Source organism: Lynx rufus, unplaced genomic scaffold (assembly GCF_022079265.1).
Source record: "Lynx rufus isolate CCGP_SWC_20201006 ecotype Redwood Valley unplaced genomic scaffold, mLynRuf1.p SCAF_7, whole genome shotgun sequence".
Lineage (NCBI taxonomy): Eukaryota > Metazoa > Chordata > Mammalia > Carnivora > Felidae > Lynx > Lynx rufus.
This window is the reverse complement of record NW_025814889.1, coordinates 121,809,243-121,830,561: the sequence shown is the minus strand read 5'-3', so window position 1 is coordinate 121,830,561 and position 21,319 is coordinate 121,809,243. Positions and strand designations below refer to the sequence as shown.

Here is a 21,319-nt window from a genome sequence, read left to right as displayed (position 1 = left end):
AAAATGTTTAAATACGTACATTTTTTTATGAATGAACAAAGGCAGTAGGGCAAATTTAGTCTCTTCCTAATCTCACCCCCCAAATTATCACATGATCAATTTTAAAAGTTGATGGTTATTAAATTTTTCACTACTGTACGTAAAGCTCTGGTGCACCTATTTTTATATAAACCCCAGACTAAATACATCTCAGATTCTTAAAAGTGGTCGATATTTTTGCTTATTTTAAAGCTCCTGATACACAACATCAACTTTCTTCCCAGAAAGGTTATACCAAAACTCATGACCTACTAGCAATGGTAGAGAGTCCACCTCACTTCATCTGAGTCAGCTTTTTAAACTTCTGCTAATCTAAGAGATGAGATAGTACATCATTTTCATTTTTACAGGTTATAAATATTTCGTATTTTGTGAGCCGATTTTTTGTGTCCATTGCCCAGTTGAGAAAATGACACTCCTTTTTTCTAAATCTTACCTCAATCATTATATCTAAACAGGAGTCCAAATCCCCAACTTGTAGCTTGTTGGTGAGGCCTTGCAGCAACATATAAACAGTGTAAGTCAGCACATGGACCTAAAATGAAATGCGCAGTAAGAATATGAATGGTTAAGAATACCATAGTAGAAAAAAAATAAGATCTAAGAAGTACTGCAGAGAGCGCTCAGAGTTTCCATAATTACTGTAGGGGGAAGTTTTGACAAATGACACATACTTCTATCACCATCTAAAAGACTTTAACCTGGCACAAAAACAGACACATAGACCAATGGAATAGAATAGAAACCCCAGAACTAGACCCACAAACGTATGGCCAACTCATCTTTGACAAAGCAGGAAAGAACATCCACTGGAAAAAAGAGTCTCTTTAACAAATGGTGCTGGGAGAACTGGACAGCAACATGCAGAAGATTGAAACTAGACCACTTTCTCACACCATTCACAAAAATAAACTCAAAATGGATAAAGGACCTGAATGTGAGACAGGAAACCATCAAAACCCTAGAGGAGAAAGCAGGAAAAGACCTCTCTGACCTCAGCCGTAGCAATCTCTTACTTGACACATCCCCAAAGGCAAGGGAATTAAAAGCAAAAATGAATTACTGGGACCTTATGAAGATAAAAAGCTTCTGCACAGCAAAGGAAACAACCAACAAAACGGGAAAAGATATTTGCAAATGACATATTGGACAAAGGGCTAGTATCCAAAATCTATAAAGAGCTCACCAAACTCCACACCCAAAAAACAAATAATCCAGTGAAGAAATGGGCAGAAAACATGAATAGACACTTCTCTAAAGAAGACATCCAGATGGCCAACAGGCACATGAAAAGATGCTCAACGTCGCTCCTCATCAGGGAAATACAAATCAAAACCACACTCAGATATCACCTCACACCAGTCAGAGTGGCCAAAATGAACAAATCAGGAGACTATAGATGCTGGCGAGGATGTGAAGAAACGGGAACCCTCTTGCACTGTTGGTGGGAATGCAAATTGGTGCAGCCACTCTGAAAAACAGTGTGGAGGTTCCTCAAAAAATTAAAAATAGACTTACCCTATGACCCAGCAGTAGCACTGCTAGGAATTTACCCAAGGGCTACAGGAGTACTGATGCACAGGGGCACTTGTACCCCAATGTTTATAGCAGCACTCTCAACAATAGCCAAATTATGGAAGGAGCCTAAATGTCCATCAACTGATGAATGGATAAAGAAATTGTGGTTTATATATATAATGGAGTACTATTTGGCAATGAGAAAGAATGAAATATGGCCCTTTGTAGCAACCTGGATGGAACTGGAGAGTGTGATGCTAAGTGAAATAAGCCATACAGAGAAAGACAGATACCATATGTTTTCACTCTTATGTGGATCCTGAGAAACTTAACAGAAACCCATGGGGGAGGAGAAGGAAAAAAAAAAGAGGTTAGAGTGGGAGAGAGCCAAAGCATAAGAGACTCTTAAAAACTGAGAACAAACTGAGGGTTGATGAGGGGTGGGAGGGCGGGGAGGGTGGGTGATGGGTATTGAGAAGGACACGTTTTGGGATGAGCACTGGGTGTTGTATGGAAACCAATTTGACAATAAACTTCATATATTGAAAAAATAAAAAATAAATAAAATAAAAGACTTTAACCAAATGATCACTTTGTACAAAAGATGCTCAGAAACATATCACCAAGCTTGGCGTGTACTACTGTGACTAAACCAGGCCACTGATATTTTATTTTATTTATTTTATTTTATTTTATTATTTTATTTTATTTTATTTTATTTTATTCATTTATTTTGGGGGGGGGAAGGGAGGGAGGGAACAAGCTGGGGGGGGCAGAGAGAGAGCGAGAAAGAGAAAACCCCAAACAGACTCCACACTGTCAGTACAGAGCTCAATGCAGGGCTCAAACTCATGAAATCATAACCTGAGCTGAATGAAGTTGGCCGCTTAATCGACTGAGCCACCTAGGCACCTCCAGGCCATTGATTTATAAAGAAAAGGCACAAGAGTCTTGAACTTTAAAAACCAACCTGTGAATTAAAGAGCTTGCCAATGTTGGGTGCAATCAAAGCTGTTATGAAGGAAATAGACAAGTTTTTGCTCTTCACAGTAACCATAGCTAATAACATTCCTAAGAGCTTACTACTGGCTACTAAAATTATTGTATTAATACCTCACATGTATTAAATCATTTAATCCTTGCTCGCTGTATCCATGGTATAAGGTGCTGTATTTATCAGCACTTTTCAGGTGAGAAAGCTGAGGCACAGAGAGATCAAGTAACTTGCCCCAGGTTGCATGGGTAGGCAGTGGTAGAGTCAGGATTTGAAACCACAGAGCTGGTGTCACAGCCCCAGCTCTGCATCACTACACTATGTTGCCTCTCAAGCTTTCTGCGTTCTTTATACTGCTTCTAGTGTTACAAATTATCACAGGGAACACCAGATAATGATCATAGGCTAAGGAAACATAATTGGTTGTCAATACACAGATTGGATTTTACTTTTTTTAAGTAATCTCTACAGTGAATGTGGGGCTCAAATTCACAACTCCAAGATCAAAAGTCACACACTCTAACGACTGAGCTAGCCTGGCGCCCCAGTTGGTTGAGCATCCGACTTCAGCTCAGGCCATGATCTTGCAGTTCCTGAGTTCGAGCCCCGTGTCGGGCTCTGTGCTGACACCTCAGAGCCTGGAGCCTGCTTCGAATTCTGTGACTCCCTCTCTCTCTGCCCCTCCCTTGCCTGCGTTCTGTCTCTCTCTCAAAAATGAATAAATGTTAAAAAAAAAAAAATTAAAAAAATAAAAAATAAAAAAATTTTTTAAGTGTTTATTTTATCTTATTTTTTTTTAAGTGTTTATTTTTAAGAGAGAGAGAGCATGAGCAGGGAGGGGCAGAGAGAGAGGGAGACACACAATCTGAGGCAGGCTCTAGGCTCTGAGCTGTCAGCACAGAGCCCGACGTGGGGCTCGAACTCATGAACCTCGAGATCATGACCGGAGCTGAAGTCGGACAGTTGACCAACTGAGCCACCCACGCGCCCCCCAGAATGAACTTTAAAGGCATAATTTCATATGTATCTACTGGTGATCAGTTGGGTTAAAAACCCAACTTAGACACATTACAGTCAAACTACTAAAAAATAAAGGCCAAGAAAAAGTTCTTAAAGCAGCCAGAGAAAACGATGCATGACTTAGAGGAGAAAACTGTTTTGAATAACTGGATTTTTCATCCAAAAGACCAGAAGGAAGTGATACAACATTTTTAAGAAGCTGAAAGAAAAGTACTGTCAATGTAGAATCAGATATCCAATGACAGTATCCTTCCGGAATAAGGTGAAAAGATATTCAGAGATGACAGAAAACTAACAGCATTTGCTGCCACCACATGTGCTCTACAAGACTGCTGATGGAAATTCTTTAGACTGAAGGGAAATGATACCAGAAAGAAACTTGGAAATTCAGAAATGAAAGAAGAGAAGTAGAAATGATAAATATCTGGGCAAACTAATAGACTATTCTTCTCCTCTTGAGTTAAGATATGTTTGACAATTACAAGCAAAAACTCTAACATTGCCCAATAAAGTTTTTAATATATAGAGATGTAATATACAAACAACTATAAAACAAAAGAAGGGTGAAGGGATCCATATATGGTGGTAAGGTTTCCACATTCCACTTGAAGATGTAAAATATTGTTTCCAAGTAGATTGTTAAAAGTAAGGATGTATATGGTAATTCCTAGAGCAACCATTAAAAAACTACACCAGGAGGGGCATCTGCGTGGCTCAGTCGGTTAAGCGTCCGACTTCGTCTCAGGCCATGATCTCAGGGTTGGTGGGTTCGTCCCCTGTGTCAGGCTCTTTGCTGTCAGCTTAGAGCCTGGAGCTTGCTTCAGATTCCATGTCTCCCTCTCTCTCTGCCCCTCCCCTGCTTGCGTTCTGTCTCTCTCTCAAAAAGGAAACATTAAAAAAAATTAAAATAAAAAACTATACCAAGAGAGACAATTAAAATAAATACTGATATTTTTACTGCGTTAGATTTAGAACCCACAGAATAGGAAGTTTACCTTTGAGCAAATTTAGACACAGAAGGTAAAGCTAACTACCCAGAGTCTTGACTGAGTACTTGAAAACAACAAGCAACAGTGTTCCTTGAACTTCAAATCACTCAGGGATCTTACTGAAATGCAGGCAGTATAGGTCAGGTGTAGGGCCCTAAATTGTGCGTGTCTAACAAGCTCCCAGGTGTTGCTGAACACTTGGAGTAGTAAGGAGCCAGCCAGCCACGTCACCACTCAAAGAGCTTTCTATTCCACCTGGAGATCCTATTATTTTTATTACTTGTATGTTTCAATCCTTAAACAAATGCCTATGCTCTTTATTATTCACATTTGTGGTAATAAATTCAATATGCATTCAATAAGAATATTTTTAAGAACTCTCAAAATACAAAACTTGGTATCAAATGATTTGAGAAAAATAGGTTATATAACCCTGGCCTATAAGTATCTTTATAAAAATCAGACACGGGAGTTTTTGTTTGTTTTTTTTAAATAGATTTTTAAAATGCTGATTAGAAACTTGTAAATATTCTTTTTTTAAAAGTTTATTTTTCAGGGGGAGAGAGAGAGAGAGAGAGAGAGAGAGAGAGAGAGAGAATCCCAAGCAGGATCCGTGATGTCAGTGCAGGGTCTGGCATGGGGCTTGAACTCAGGAACCCTGAGATCATGACCTGAGACAAAATCAAGTGGGATGCTTAACTGACTGAGCCCTGAAACTTATGAATATTCTTGATTACTACCTCAGTGGATCAACTTTACTGAATACAGACAGAAGGCAACATCACTTGTAGTGTTCAAATTGCAAATATTTGAACTTCAATCCAACTTGAATGAATATAAGGCGCATAATGCAATTTACCTGATATCCACGGACAAGGGTACTTTGTAATTCTTTTAAAATATATTGTAGGTAGTGCACACCCAGATCTTCTATTATTTTTGCTAGAGTGCTGCGTGCAATGTCTCTGATTTCCTGTGCTCTGTTCTTGAGGAGGGCACACACTTTCAGCAAAATACTAGAAAATGAAAAATTGAAAAGGACTAATCAAAAACCAGAAGCAAATAAAAATACAGACATCCTCTGGACTCTTAATTATTCATTACCCAAATTTCCCAATTAGGATTCTAAAAAAAAATTATTTTTAAGGCCAATTTATTTTTGAGAGACAGAGACATAGAGTGTGAGCAGGGGAGGGGCAGAGAGAGAGGAGACACAGAATCCAAAGCAGGCTCCAGGCTCCCAGCTGTCAGCAAAGAGCTGGATGTGGGGCCCAAACTCATGAACTGTGAGATCATGACCTGAGCTTAACCAACTGAGCCACCCAGGTGCCCCCCAATTAGGATTCTAAATCACAGCAAATTGTGACAATACGTCTCTTCCTCACAAAAAGAGACTCAAGAGTCAGGAAGAAAGAACCAAGTTGTGAGTTTCACTGAACATTTCTAATTTGTCATACAATATACCTCGGCAGGTTAGCTTCCATAACTTCTTGTGGAAGGGACTGCATTAGTTTAACCATGGCGAAAGCTAAAGGAACTCGAACTACTTCCTCATCATTCACAACCTTGGATTTTATGAGCTTGTGTTCTTCTTCCCTTTTAGTCTGTAAGAAAAATTTAGGTTAAACTAAAACAAAAATAAATGGATCGGGGACCTACCAACACTGAAATCTTGCATTTGAACGATAAGCTCTTTGATATGACACTTCTAAGTTTACGGTCTTAAAAAACAAACTAAATTATGCAATTTGAGAATAACTCTCAAAGAATTATAAAAATAATAGGAATAATAATGTTTTTTCCAAAGAAGAGCCCAAATATCCATCAACTGACGAATGGATAAAGAAGACGTGGTTTATATATACAATGGAATACTACTTGGCAATGAGAAAGAATGAAATCTTGCCATTTGCAACAATGTGGATGGAACTGGAGGGTATTATGCAAAGTGAAGTAAGTCAGTCAGAGAAGGACAGATTTCATATGTTTTCACTCATATGTGGAATTTGAGAAACTTAACAGATGACCATGGGGGAAGGGAAGGGGAAAAAATAGTTTCAAGCAGAGAGGAGGCAAACATAAGAGACTCTTAAATAGAACAAACTGATGATTGATGGGGCGGCAGGGGAGAGGGGAAAATGGGTGATGGACATTAAGGAGGGCACCTGTTGGGATGAGCACTGGGTGTTTATGTAAGTGATGAATCACAGGAATCTACTCCCAAAGCCAAGAGCATACTATATACACTGTATGTTAGTTAAGTTGACAATAAAGTATATTAAAAAAATAAAAAGAGAGAATGTTTTTTCCCAAAGGAACAATCAGAAAAAAATAGTCAAGTTTTCACTGATGTGGATTAAGATTGCTGTGAAATATCTAAAAATCATAAAAAATTTGTATCAATCGGGATTTTCAAGAGTTTGAGTGACAGTGTTTGTACATAAGAAATATAGTGCCTCAAGTAAGAAGTTATATTTACAAATATACAAAATGACCAAGTCAATATTTTACACCAGGGGCTGGCAAACTTCTGTAGAGGGCCAGATAGTATTTTTGGCTTAAGATCTCTGTTGAAGCTACTCAACTCTGCTGTGGTAACACAAAAGCAGAATTAGACAATATGCAAATCGATAAATGTAACTGTGTTCCAAAAAAACTTTACTTACAACAGGCTGCAGGATAGATCCAGCCCATGGACTACAGTTTGCCAACCCCTGTTTTACCCTGAGAAAGAAAGGCTCTGACTTCCTGAGAATCCACTGCTAAATGTTATTCCTATTACCCAGGAAGAAGATGAATTCTGAACAGCAGAGAAGTGGCCAAGAAGTAGAAAAGGGAAACATATTCTAATTTTTTAAAACTCTTTTTTTTTTTTTGAAATGAGAATTATCTAATTATCTGCTTTGGAGATATCTACCAGATGAAAATCATAATGAAGAAAAATTGCTGCTTTGCTGCAGCAGAATATGAACCTAAAGATGATGAGACAAAACAAGGGAGGTGAATTCTGAAATGTTGAGATGAAAGAAAACCCAAAAGCTGAAGTCAATCAATAATAGTCAGGAGCCTCAGGCTGACAGAGTGCCACAAACACTTGGGTTTACACAGACAGAATGGGCCCCATTCTGTTGGGCCCCAACCAGAATGATTACCGTAGAGGCCAGGCATTTATGTAGCCTGGGTAGGATATCCCCAGTTATGGTTCCTTGGATATTTTTAATTGTTCTCTCCAATTCTTCCTTATTCCGAGGAAGGAAAGAGATGGACCCAGTGACACACTCAGGTTCTTTAGCTGATGCCCCTTGACATTCAGCTGGATCGGGGTTTCCCGGTTCTTTGTTGTTGTCTGACAAAGTCTTACATTTGTTTTCCTTCTCTTCCTCATCCATATGCTCTAATTCCATGGTTTCATGCTCTGGCAACTCAATCACTTCTACTGTGTCTATGTTTAGTAAACAACAAAAGTCACCTTAAATCAAATAAGGAAACAACACAGTTGTGTTACAAGTCTTTCCCACCAACATCCAATAAAAACGATCTAGTCTCCAACTACAGATAGGTAAGATAAAGTACTAAAGGAAACAGAACTATGTGAGAGGGTTATGATTTTTTGCTGTCTTACAGTTTGAAGTCTAATGTGGAACAGAGACAAGTAAACGGACAGTTATGAGTGTGGGAGAGCAAGTGCAGGCTATGTTGGGAATACACTTGGAGACTAGGTGGGGAGGAGGGTCTTAACCAAAAGAAAGCTTCCAAAGTATTGTGGTTGGAGGTTTCCAAAAACAAAAACCTATACTCATGAGCATGAAAACTATAATGCAGCCAACAGTTCTCATGCAGAAATGTCCCTTACTATAGGGCTCAGTTCATTAAAGAAAATTAGGCAGTGTTGTACTGGGGCAAGTCCAGGCATGGATCTGCTAACAAGCCATATGACCAAAGTGAGTTAACCTAAGCCTGGTGGGCTTTGTATTCTTTATCAGTAAGATGGAGATGGCACCACTTGCAAGGCTGTTGTCACGATTCAATGAGATAAAGTCTATAATCACCCAAATATACATTTCTGATACGTCACAGACTTTCAAAAAAATGGTAGCCATTAGTCTTTATTTTATTTCCTGGCTGTGTAGCTTTGGGAAAGTTACTTTACATTTCTGAACTGTAATTTCTCATATCAAAAAATAATGGTGTAACTAACAACTAAGGTTCTTGTAAGGTTTTTATGAGAACAAAGGAGATAATGTCTCGAAAGGCCCAGCTCATAGTACTCAATAAATGTTTTAAACTTTAGTCATATCTAAGAAAATAGACAGTTAAGCAGATTATTTTAATTTTTAATGTTTTTATTGATGCAAAATTGCAAAATGCAGATTCAACTGCCTGAAGATAAACCGTTGAGAGACTTTAGTTTGATCAATGGTTTAAACCATTAACGGTTTTAATTAATGGTTTAAAACACAAAAGGTTCCTACAAATTCAAGCCAGTCTTTGCTATTTATTAGTGTGGCTCTGTAATGATTTTACTGTGAATCAAAGAATTAGAAATTCTTGAGTAGGAAGGAATGCTGAAGTAGTGCAAACTAAGTGCCAAAATATTTCAATGTCTTTTAGCAAAAACAGCCTATTGGCCTATTTAAGTGTTCATCCTCTAACAGGTTAAGAAAATTTCTATTTGTTCCTTATTTGATATCATGACTAAATACTAAATCTAACCAAATGTTTCCCTTGTGCCTCTTTAGAGGACCACATGTTTTTTGCATGCTAATGTTAAATTCCATTAACCAATTATACCAACTTCATGAGTTAGTGGAAGCTTCCTTTTTATTAATCATCTGAAATAGCTGATGTAAGGTTGAAATTACCCATTCCTTCAATATTTGTATAACTAGCCTATAAAGCAACGTGAACCTGGTATTTTCATCAGGAGAAGGTTTGTAACTACAGAGTCAATTTTTTAGTAGTTAGAGATATACCCAGATTTTCTATTTCTTTTAAAGCCAGCTTTTGTATTTTATTTTTCTAAGAGTTTGTATATCTCACTCAAGTATTCAAATTTTTAAGTTCAAAGATCATAATATTATTTTACCTTTTTAATTTGATTGGGACCTTTAAAAATTCTTAATGTTTATTATGCCTATGCCTTCTATTTTTACTGATCAATCTTGACAGAGGTTTGCCAATTTACAATCTTTTCATATACCTATTTTTAGCTTTGATGATCCTTTCTTATTGTATCTACTTTGTCTTATTAATTGTTGCTCTAATTTTTAATTCTTTTCTTATACTATCTTTGCATTCATTGCTTACTGTCCTTTCCATACATGCAGGTGGTAAAATTGGATTTCTATATAAATAATTTAAGCTCAGATTTTTTTTTTACCCATATAATTTAGACTGGCCTTCTCTATTGTTAAAAAAAAGATTTTACACAAATACTCAAACCATTTGCTTTAACTTCCTCCTGACTCATTCACTGGTCACTGCTCTAAGTAGAAAAAGGTGATAAGTTGAATTTTGCCATCTTTAATTCATTAACATCAATTATCCAAGAATAGAGTGGAAATCTAGTTTAAGAAAGTTTTAAAAACTTACTTTCTTCATTCTGAATTTTTCTCATTTGTTCTTCAAGAGTTTTGTGGTCGAAGTGGAATGCTTCTAACACTATTACTAGCAAACTGTTGAAAAAAGAATGTACACACAAATGTCTGATTCATAACATCATTTGATGATTAAAGTGAAGGATTTAAAGACTTATCAACAGTAAAATTATTTTTACCAGTTTTAGGTATTTTTGAATTCAACAAATATTAGCATAACCTCATTAATACAAGGTAAAAGCAAACTAAGATTAGAGAGACCACTTCAGGAAATAATCCAAAATTTACATTTTAAAAACAAAGCAAAAATAAGCTTGACCATACATACCTGACACCCAACTTTTGATTGATCTGTCCTGTCTGTAAGACATGAATGAAATGTTTCAAGTAATATATATATGCTGACCAAGAGAGCTGTTTGCAAATAGCTCCAATAACTTCTGTGGCAGCAATGGTTATATTTTCATGCTGTAAAACAAATCAAGAGCATCAACATAGAATAAGTATTTGCTAATAAAATAAAGAGCTAACTTCGTACACTAAAAAGCTTAGACAGGGGCGCCTGGGTGGCTCAGTCGGTTAAGCATCTGACTTCGGCTCAGGTCATGATCTCACGGTTCATGAGTTCGAGCCCCGCGTTGGGTTCTGTGCTGACAGCTCAGAGCCTGGAGCCTATTTCAGATTCTGTGTCTCCCTCTCTCTCTCTGACCCTCCCCCATTCATGCTCTGTCTCTTTCTGTCTCAAAAGTAAATAAACATTAAAAAAAAATTAAAATAAATAAATAAATAAATAAAAAGCTTAGACAGTAGGTGATTAGCAATTATAGAAGGGAAAGAATGCCTAAACTATATCCCACTCCCCCTAACAGCTCTAGGAAAAGACACTGTCAATTAAAGAAATGACACCATCTTTAATTAAAGGATATTAATCAGTTCATACTTTGTACTTTTTTCCACTCAGACCTCCCTGATGGGTTAAAGCCTATAGACAGTGAATGAAGTAAATTCAGTGTGTAAAGTTAAACACTAAAGTTAACTTTAATGTACAGCTCAGCATTCAACAGTACAGATGCCTTGGAGACATTTCTTTCACGCCACCATAAAGAACAGGGACTGGTTTTACCCTGATTACCTTAAACTAGAAAAATAGACAAAAATATATGAAATAGCAGTTTTCAGACTTTGGACATTGAACAGTGCAGTACAGTGCTAGCTGAGAGAAAGGCAACAAATGAAATGTGTCTTATAATTATCCTAATTTCACTGTGTGAAGAGAACTGTCAGGTCATAGCACAGGAGAAACCCAAAAAGGGCCCAGTGGTCTCCCTGAGGTAAGAAGGCAGAGAGAAGGCTGTGGCAGCCAGAGTCCAAAGGGCAAAGCATAGAGAGGAGAGAGCTACACAGAGAAGAAAGCTGCAGAAAATACCTCTCATGACAAGAAAAATCAACCAGTAGAAACAGACCCCAAAGTGACACAGATAATAGACTTAAGTAGACAAAGAAAGACAATTGATGAAATTACATTCCATAAGATCAAGAAGGGAAAGGAAAGCAGAAGCATGTTAAGGAGAGGTAAGATATAAAATTATAAGGCCCAAGCCAAAAATTCAGAAATAGAAAAGACAGTTCTGGAAGGAAAGACACACTGGATAGGATTCAAATCAGATCAGACTCTGAAGAAGAAAAGATTAGTGAATTTGAAGACACAGCGATACAAATTTGAAACAAAAATGAAACAAGATGAAACCCTGGGTGGAGGGGGGGAAACTAATGAAAAAAAAAAAAAAAAAAAAAAAAAAAGAGCTTCAGTGAGTTTGGGCCAATTCTGAGTGGCCTAATATACACTGGAGTCTCCAAAGGCAAGAAGGGGACCCAAAAGTATCTTTGAAGAAATAATGGCAAAAAATTCCAAGTTTGAAGAACACTACAAATCAGTAGATCCAAAAAGCTCAACAAACCCCAAGCACAAGAAATATGAAGGAAACTACACTAAGGCACAGCATAATCAACTAGCTTAAAACCAGTGATATAGAGAAGATTTTCAAGGCAGCCCCTAAAAATAGATATATTACACTCAGAGGAAGAAAGATAAGAATGACTTCTTGTTGGAAATGATATAAATCAGAAGACAATAGAGCAATTATCTTTAAAGAATAGAAAGAAAAAAAGCCCTGTCAATCTAGAATTCCACAACTTCCAGAAACATCATCTTTCAAAAGCAAAGATGAGAAAAGACATAAAAACTGAAAGAATTCATCACCAGTAGACCTTTACTATAAAAACTTTAAAGGTGGTCTTCCTGTCAGGAATAAAATGATATAGCAGTATATCTGGATCTACCCAAAGGAATAACTGGAATATTATAAGTAATTGGAAGTAACCAGAAATTATAAATATGTAAGGAAATATAAAAGATCCTTCCTTATTTTGAAAGATCACTTTAAAAGATAATTGACTGTTTAAGGCAAAAATAACAATATATGTTTAAAACTAATGTATAGGTAGGGGCACCTGGGTGGCTCAGTCAGTTGCGTGTCTGACTCTTGGTTTCAGCTCAGGTCATGATCTCATGGTTCATGGGATTGAGCCCTGCCTGAGTCAGGCTCCATGATGACTGCACAGAGCCTGCTTGGGATTCTCTCTCTCCCTCTTTCTCTGCTCCTCCCCTAGTTGTGCATGCTCTTGGACACATGCACTCTATTTCTCTATCAAAATACATAAACTGAAAAAAAAAAAGGACACCAGAACTAATGTAGAGGTAAAACCTATCAAAAGAGCTCAATGATAACTAATAAGCCAACAGAGATAAAATCGCTTAAAAAATCCAATTAATCCAATACAAGGGAAAAAAGAGAGGGACAAATGGAATATAAATAACATCAAAGATATAAATCCAACCGTATTAATAATCATATTAAATGTAAATGGTCTAAAAAACGATTTTTTTTTTTGAGAGAAAGCATGAACAGGGGAGGGGTAGAGGAAGAAGAGAGAGAGAACCCCAAGTAGGCTTCATACTGTCAGTGTGGAGCCTGATGCAGAGCTTGATCTCACAGTGGTGAGACAAAAATCAACTGGAGACAAAAATCAAACCAGAGACAAAAATCAAGAGTCGGATGCTTAACTGCACCATCTAGATGCCCCTGTCTAAAACCTATTAAAAGGCAGAGATTGTCAGGTTTGATAAAACTGCCAAGACCCAGTTATATGTTATCTACCAGAAACCAACTGTAAATACAAAATCACAAATATGTTTAAAAAAAAAAAATAGAACACTAAAAAGATATACCATATTGCGGTGCCTGGGTGGCTCAGCTGGTTAAGCATCTGACTCTTGATTTCAGCTCAGGTCATGAGCTCATGGTTCATGGGACTAAACCCCCCATCCGGCTCTGCAGTAACACTGTGGAAACTGTCTCTCCCTCTCTCTCTGCCCCTCCCCCACTCATGAGCAGTCTCTCCCTTAACATAAATAAACGTTTAAAGAGATATGTTAACATCAACCCAAACTAAATATAATTTATTTTTTTCATCTACACCTCTTTCCTATTTTACTGCCATCAAACTATAAATTGGTTGTGCTTACTGGCTCTTCAAGCCAGAATTTAGGGGGGAGTATTCTTTTATTTACGTACGTAATTCTTTTCTTTTCTTTTTTTTTAATGTTTATTCATCTTTGAATGGTCGGGGGGAGGGACAGAGAGAGAGGGGGAGACACAGAATCTGAAGCAGGCTTCAGGCTCTGAGCCATCAGAACAGAGCCTGATGTGGGGCTCAAACCCACAAACCATGAGATCATGACCTGAGCTGAAGTCAGATGCTTAACCAACTGAGCCACCCAGGCGCCCCTATGTAGGTAATTCTTTAAAAAAATTTTGAAACAATAGGGGAAACCTAAACTTGCACAAGACCATGTGATCAACACAGAATAAGTTCGACCAACAGCTCCTGATATCGCCTCAAATTGGACTTAAATTTCACTCTTTCATTAATCTGATCAATAAATATCATTTACCAGGGTCTTACAATGTGCCAGGCACTGTTTTTTTGGTACTGTGTAGTCTAACAGTGAAGACAGGCCTAAGTTCAAATACTGATTCTCATTCTGTATGTCTTTGAGAAAGATAAATACCTCACATATTCCGAGTTTACTTTCCTGTAATATACTGACAACAATCCCCCCCATAGGGCTGAGCTGTGGTGAGGATGAAGTAAGACTATGTAAAGTACTTAAAATAGCTCCTGTAGCTGGTATAGTGTTAAAGAAAAGGTAGCTATTGTGTGACTTCATTTCTTGTAAGACATTTGGGAAAATACTGATTATTAAGGGTATTTATCAGAATTAAATCCTATGATACAAAAATAAAAGTATGCTATGTTAGTAATGTGATCATTTCTAAGAGGGGAAATATTTTGTGGCTGGCCTTTGCGAGCTAATAATAATGAAAATAAAAATAATGCCTACCATTTATAGAACATTTACTGTGTGCCAAGTACCATTCTAAGGGCTTCAGAACTATTCTAAGCCTCTAATTATGGTGACAACATCAACATGGATGCCACCAACCCCATATGCATTTTGGAAAAGTGTGTCACAGATTGGGTAGAGGTTTAATGGTTTCTTTTCTTTTTTTTTTAATGTTTATTTTGAGAGAGAGAGAGAGAGCAGGGGAGGGGCAGAGAGACAGGGAGACACAGAATCTGAAGCAGGCTCCATCCAGACTCTGAGCTGTCAGCACAGAGCCCAATGCGGGTTTCAAAGTCACAAACCATGAGACCATGACCTGAACCAAAGTTGGATGACGCCTAACCGACTGAGCCACCCAGGTGCCCTGAGGCTTAATGTTTTCTAAATCTAATGTCCTACCTTGAGCATTTTCTCATCAAAAATTGGAGTCATGGCATAAGGCATGATGTAATTCTGGAGAGATTTAGAAGATAGCATAACTTTGCCTTCCATTAGCTGTTTTGCCAGTTTCTTCAAGGCTCTTGCTCTTCTGTGGATCTATGCGTTAGATAAAATAAGAATTAGTTACTGAATGAACTCACCTATGACCAGCTCCATTTCTGCATCATGTCTTTTTGAAGTTTATTTATTTATTTGAGAGAGACAGAGACAGTGCAAGTGGGGGCAGGGCAGAGAGAGAGAATCCTAGGCAGGCTTCATGCTGCCAGCACTGAGCCTGACGTGGGGCTCAAACCCACGAAACTGTGAGATCATGACCTGAGCCAAAACCACAAGTTGGATGCTCAACTGACTGAGTCACCCAGGTGCCCCAGTATCATGTTCCTTTTGCATGAAGAGATTAAAGGAGTGAAGGGCAGTCCATGTGTTACATGAGCAACACCTATGCCTTGATTTGCTTCCAGAGATATAATCCACAGCATTTGTTTAACAATGGATCCTAAAGCAGTTAAACTTCTTAGCAAACGGCAGAGAAAGGTGACACTGTAATTGTGGTTTATGATACCATGAAAGAAAACAGACCCCAGGAAAATGATCATTTCCTGTGCTAATTTCATTGACGATCAAGAAGACCAAGAAATCAGAGGCTCAAAACTTTTTGGAAAATTAAAATATATCTTTTTAAATGAGACAGAACAGTTTGAAATACTTGTAGGCAGGGAAAAAAAAGAACTGAACAGAACTGTCTTCTACCTGAATGTGTTTCATATTCTCAAAGAAGTCCATTTCTGGATCATGGCAATCAGTAAGCTGTACCAACTCTTTAAATTCTGGTTGATTTGGAAAAGTTTGAATTAAACAGGAAAGCACTGTGGTATAATCCTGTTGAATATTCTGCAAATGCCAAATTGAGGGGAAAAAAAAATTTTAAAGAATTTGTTTTCTAGAGGATACAAAGAAACACACAACAAAGCCATTACAATTTTTTTTTCTTTTTTTTAAAGTAAAATATTCCCACTATAAACACAAACTGAAATCAGAAGTGATTGCTCTCCTTTCTATTCTCATTCTCCTGTTAAAAGTTTGGTATTTATGCAATCAAGTATTTTAATTAAATGTACTTATAAGACTGACTGCTTTTCAACAACAGTATAAGTAGGGAAAAACAAAACCAATACCAAAACTCACAGACAGTAGTATGTAAAAGACAAAAATACAATCGCAAACCCCAATACCTCTGTCTGGCTCTTCAATCCTTTCCTCAATTTCTCCAGGAGTGAACGATGAATGATTTCCCTGTATTCTTTCTCTGTGACGTTCAAGGCAGCTACCTTCTTGATGATACTCATCAGGCATATGCTGGCATTATCACTTAAAGACATGTCTCCTAACTGGAAACAGGAAAAAAGAAAAAACCCCAAATTATTCTATGTAGTATCTGTAATATGGAATATTATTTCCCAATGAAAGAGTTTACCCCTCAGTGAAAATGTTGCCACTCGTCTATGTAAAAATCATAAGGAAGAACCAAATGTAGGGTTGTGAGGAACATGCAGGCATACCTCAGAGATACTGTGAGTCTGGTTCCAGACCACCACAGCAAAGTGAAAATCACAATAAAGTAGGTGACATGAATATTAATGTTTCCCAGTGCATATAAAAGTTACGTTTACACTATGCTATGGTCTATTAAGTGTGCACTAGCATTATGTCTAAAAAAACAAGGCACATACCTTCATTAAAAAATATTTACCATGATCTGTATTTCAGAGAGTCAGAATCACTGATCACAGATCACCATGACAAACATAATAATAATGAAAAAGTCTGAAATATTGTGAGAATTAGCAAATGTGACACAAAGACACAAAGTAAGCAAATGCTATTGGAAAAATTGTGCTGACAGACTTGTTTGAAGCAGAGTTGCCACAAACCTTCAATTTGTAAAAAACAGTATCTGCAAAGCATGATAAAATGAGGCGTGCCTGTAGTATATAACTTTAAAAAATCATGCTTACTGAGAAGTGTCACTCCCATTTGGAAAATATGATGAAATAGAGTTTTTGATTTGTTTTAATTCTCCAAACAAGCAAAATAAGCAGTTTTCAATATTCAGTGTCACATGATCACTGAGAATGACAAAGTTGGCTGGTATAATCCTGGTTAGTTGTGCTCCAGTTCCTGCTTCGAGCAATGCAGGCAGTGAATGTGGAGAAACTATTTCCAACTCAGCCAACCAAGCAGTGATTTGGAATCCTTTGTGTTGGAACTTGACATAATATATGAAGTATTATCTCCAAACAGAGAGATTACTTTTTCATATATTACATAATTGTTGATACCTGATGAATAACTATAAAATGCCACAAAGATATTACTGATTACATGGTCAACTACAAATCAAGGGTTCCATTTTCCCCATTTTGGGGCTTTAATTCAATTCAGCAACATGGCACTTAATTATAGTCCAAATCCTTTATAGTTCTATATCAATAAAGGAGGGCAGACTGTCAAATAATGACAGTAGTTACAAAACTTCAAAAAACTGAGATATAATTGAAATACTATAAAATTCACTTTTTAAAAAAAATGTCTATTTATTTTGAGAGAGAGAGAGAGTGTGAGCAGAGGAGGGACAGAAAGAGACACACACAGAGTCCAAAGCAGGTTCCAGGCTCTGAGCTGTTAATACAGAGCACGATGCGGGGCTCAAACTCACAAACTGAGAGATCATGACCTAAGCTGAAGTCAGATGCTCAACCAACTGAGCCACCCAGGTACCCCTAAAGTTCACCCTTAAAAAAAAAATTATTTTAATGTTTATTTTTGAGAGACAGAATATGAGTGGGGGAGGGGCAGAGAGAGAGGGAGACACAGAATCTGAAGCAGGCTCCAGGCTCCAAGCCGTCAGCACAGAGCCCGACGGTGGGGCTTGAACTCACAGACTGTGAGATCATGACCCGAGCCGAAGTCAGATGCTTAAATGACTGAGCCACCCAGGCACCTCTAAAATTCGCCCTTTTGTACACTTTAAAGTGTACAATTTAATGGTTTTCAGTATAAAGTCTTTTTGCAAATATATTCACAAGGTTGTTTCAACCATCACCACTATCTAACTTCAGAACATTTTTATTACTCTCAAAATAAACCCTGTGCCAATCTGAAGTCCTCCCTCTCCGTTCCCATTCCTCCCTCCCTTGGAAGCCCTTCGTAACCTAGCCACTAATTTACTTTCTGTCTTTATGAATTTCCCTATTCCAATACACAGCTTTTGGATTTTTCAAAGTGTTTCCACATATATTATTTTATTCAAAGTACTTATCTTTTAAATCATGAGAATAACAATATGGTCTTCACCATACTGCAAAATATTGTGCAACTAAAAGAAATTTTACACAAAAGTCTTTGTCCTGCTCAAAACACAAATTAAGGAATTTGGTCATGCAGTTGTATTATCAAAACAGTGAAAACCAATTCATAAACTTTTGCTATAAAAACCTACCTCCAGATTATAGAAACAATTATGCATGACTAGAATTAAGTAGTTAACATCCACAGTTTGCATCTCTTTAATACAAGAGGCGATTGTCTGGAATGCTGAGAAGCGAACATCAAAGTTGATATCATCAAGATGTCTTTGATCAAAGGCGTTAAGCTACAAGAAATGAAAACATTGAAACGCTGAAAACATAGGTGAAAGTACATAAACCTTAAATAAACAAAAATGATAATACTTTTGAAGCAAAAGAGAAGACTTTCTCTCTTACCTTGACAACATCAGTAATGTATTTTAATTCACTCTCAAAATCAGAAAGAGTCTACATGGAATGAAAAAAGTATGTTATTACTGAATAAAATCTTAATTTTCCTGCCCTCCTCCCTTTAACTCCCTCCTTCCACTCAAATTTATATGAAACATCATACTGGCACCAAGAAAGCTGTTAATATGTGTAATAACATGTCATAGTTATCTTTTTAAAAAGGGGTGGGTGGTTTGGGGTAAAAATTAGTATTACAGACCTGGAAAACTGTACAAAGCAACTGTCTTGACAATTTATTCTTAATAACTGAGAAGAGTTTTGCTAGAGGCTTGAGGAAGCTTGTAGGCTCCAGACAATGTTTTAAAAGGTTTTGTACTGTCACCAAAATATCAACCTCTGTATCCTTAAGAAGAAAGAGAAATCATATTTCAGTAATTTATAAAACTGATCAACTTGGCTTTAATATATTTCAGTCCAGAAAACATACAATTATGAATAAGAAGCAAAAGTAGTAATTGGAAAAGTTATTTCACAGTCTTTTAAAAGTTCTTAGCATTTTAACTTAACATAAAATCCACAACAATGTCCATGAACGGTTTCTTCCTTAATTCTAATAGAAAACACATATGGCTTTGGGACAGAATTTCCTCTACTGAGTACAAAAAGAGCCAAGAAAAATGAGCTTGCTGAAAAAAAAATACACATTTCTGGTTGTCTACGGATCTGTGGTTTTCCACACTGAATTACTATGCGGTAAGAGATGTTCAGTGTAATGGCTTCGGCCTCATACCTGAGTTTGAGCATGGGAAGACTCTTTAACTTGGGATTGAACTAAGGTTTGAAAATCATATCAGAAAATTCTTAGCTATGCCTAATATTATTATAGTCTGACTTTTCATTCAGTGCTGCAACTGTGATCTATATTTAAGATTATATGATATACTGGGGCTCCTGAGTGGCTCAGTTGGTTGAGTGACCAACTTTGGCTCAGGTCATGATATCACGGTTTGTGAGTTCAAGCCCCATGTCGGGCTCTGTGTTGACAGCTCAGAGACTGGAGCCTGCTTCTGATTCTCTCTCTCCCTCTCTCTCTGCCCCTCCCCCACTCATGCTCTCTGTCTCAGAAATAAACACTAAAAAAAAAAAAAATTAAAAAAAAAAAAAAAAGATTATACGATGTACTTTTTGGGTTCCAGATTCATTACTGGTCAAAGTCAGGGGAAAAAAAAAAAAAGCCTTGAAATGGATTAGAAGCTAAAGAAAGGAAAATGAAGGGATTAATAACACTTTTTCTGTTATGACTGATGATGGCGTTTTCCACCTTCTTGTGCACCCTCATTCCTACTTCCATCCCAATTTTTCTCCTCTATTTTTATTTTTGTATTTCTATATAAAGTCTCTTCACAAATACATCACAGAATCTAACCAAGGAAATTACTGCTCACAAATAAATCTAATAATAAAGTGTTGCTTCAGAGACAAAATAAAATCCTATGAATCTGTACCTGAGCAATATTGCCACGGTGGAGGAAAGGGAGGAGAAGTGTAATGAGCAGAGAACTTTGTTCTTTGTCTTTCATGAACTTGCTGATCCTAGAGGTAGGGAAAAAAATGGATATATAAGGAAGATCAACAATTTGAGAGTACTTCTCTAAGAAGCTCAACTTTTTGTAGAAAAACGTGACAGACACAGGTGGCTTTTATGTGTTCATCTATAAAAAGTTCAGGTGACTTATTTAGCAGTGTCTGCTCACTTCTCTCCAACTTCAGGCACCTTGCTACTATTCTATTTCTCTTGTAGCATCTGATTGTGTAGATATCATGATCTGACAATCAGTAATTTCTTATTTTACAAAGAAATAACATTCTAAGTGCCAAGACTTGTAGAAGGCTTTCTGTATAATTTTCACTTTAATTCCAAAATAGCCTTCAATGTAGGAATTATTTTTAGCTCCATTTTGCCCAAAGAAAATGGGAGACTCAGAGAAACTGGTGTCACATTGCTAAGAAATGGTAGAGCAGGGCTTTCAAACCCGGGTCTTTCTGGTGCCTGATCTCTCTTCACCTTTTCACCACCACACAGCCTGTGATAAAATTCAATGAGTGTATTTTGTGTGGTTTCCCATTCTGCAAAACTTAGAAGTACAACAGTATAAATAAAACATTTCAAAGAAGTTCCTCAACGATTCTCTAATATATCATTTTTTGCTGTTGCTGAGGTTAACAGAAAAAATAAACTTCACAGCTAAGGCCTGGAACAATTTAGAGTTTAAAACAGAAACATTTTTTGTGCTCTGGTTTACTAACCTTGCTAAAGAAATCACAATTACATATTATTAGGTCTACCGACAAAAAGAATCTTTAAAAATCCTTGCAAGATCTTCTTGATCCTTAGAAAACAAACAAAGCAACCACAGCCTGCTCTTTTAAGTTAATTATTTTTATCAATTAAACTAAAAAAAAAAAAAAGTATGTGATCTCATGTAACTCAAAAT

At 37.0% G+C, this 21,319-nt stretch overlaps 1 protein-coding gene across 2 annotated transcripts in view; it reads right to left on the bottom strand.

Annotated features, from left to right (window-relative positions):
- UTP20 (UTP20 small subunit processome component) overlaps positions 1-21,319 on the bottom strand; it is a 109,715-nt gene that overhangs the window by 19,463 nt on the left and 68,933 nt on the right. The window contains exons 32-44 of one of the 2 annotated variants that reach the window (XM_047065766.1): positions 20,330-20,417; positions 19,084-19,227; positions 18,831-18,881; positions 18,566-18,718; positions 16,299-16,454; positions 15,817-15,957; positions 15,025-15,162; positions 10,486-10,625; positions 10,153-10,235; positions 7,713-8,029; positions 6,025-6,164; positions 5,420-5,576; positions 476-574 (exon numbers count right to left, since the gene is read on the bottom strand). In XM_047065766.1, the coding sequence (XP_046921722.1) occupies positions 476-574; positions 5,420-5,576; positions 6,025-6,164; positions 7,713-8,029; positions 10,153-10,235; positions 10,486-10,625; positions 15,025-15,162; positions 15,817-15,957; positions 16,299-16,454; positions 18,566-18,718; positions 18,831-18,881; positions 19,084-19,227; positions 20,330-20,417 (1,807 nt within the window). The remainder of the gene's footprint in view (positions 1-475; positions 575-5,419; positions 5,577-6,024; positions 6,165-7,712; positions 8,030-10,152; positions 10,236-10,485; positions 10,626-15,024; positions 15,163-15,816; positions 15,958-16,298; positions 16,455-18,565; positions 18,719-18,830; positions 18,882-19,083; positions 19,228-20,329; positions 20,418-21,319) is intronic. The other variant, XM_047065767.1, reaches the window with a different exon arrangement.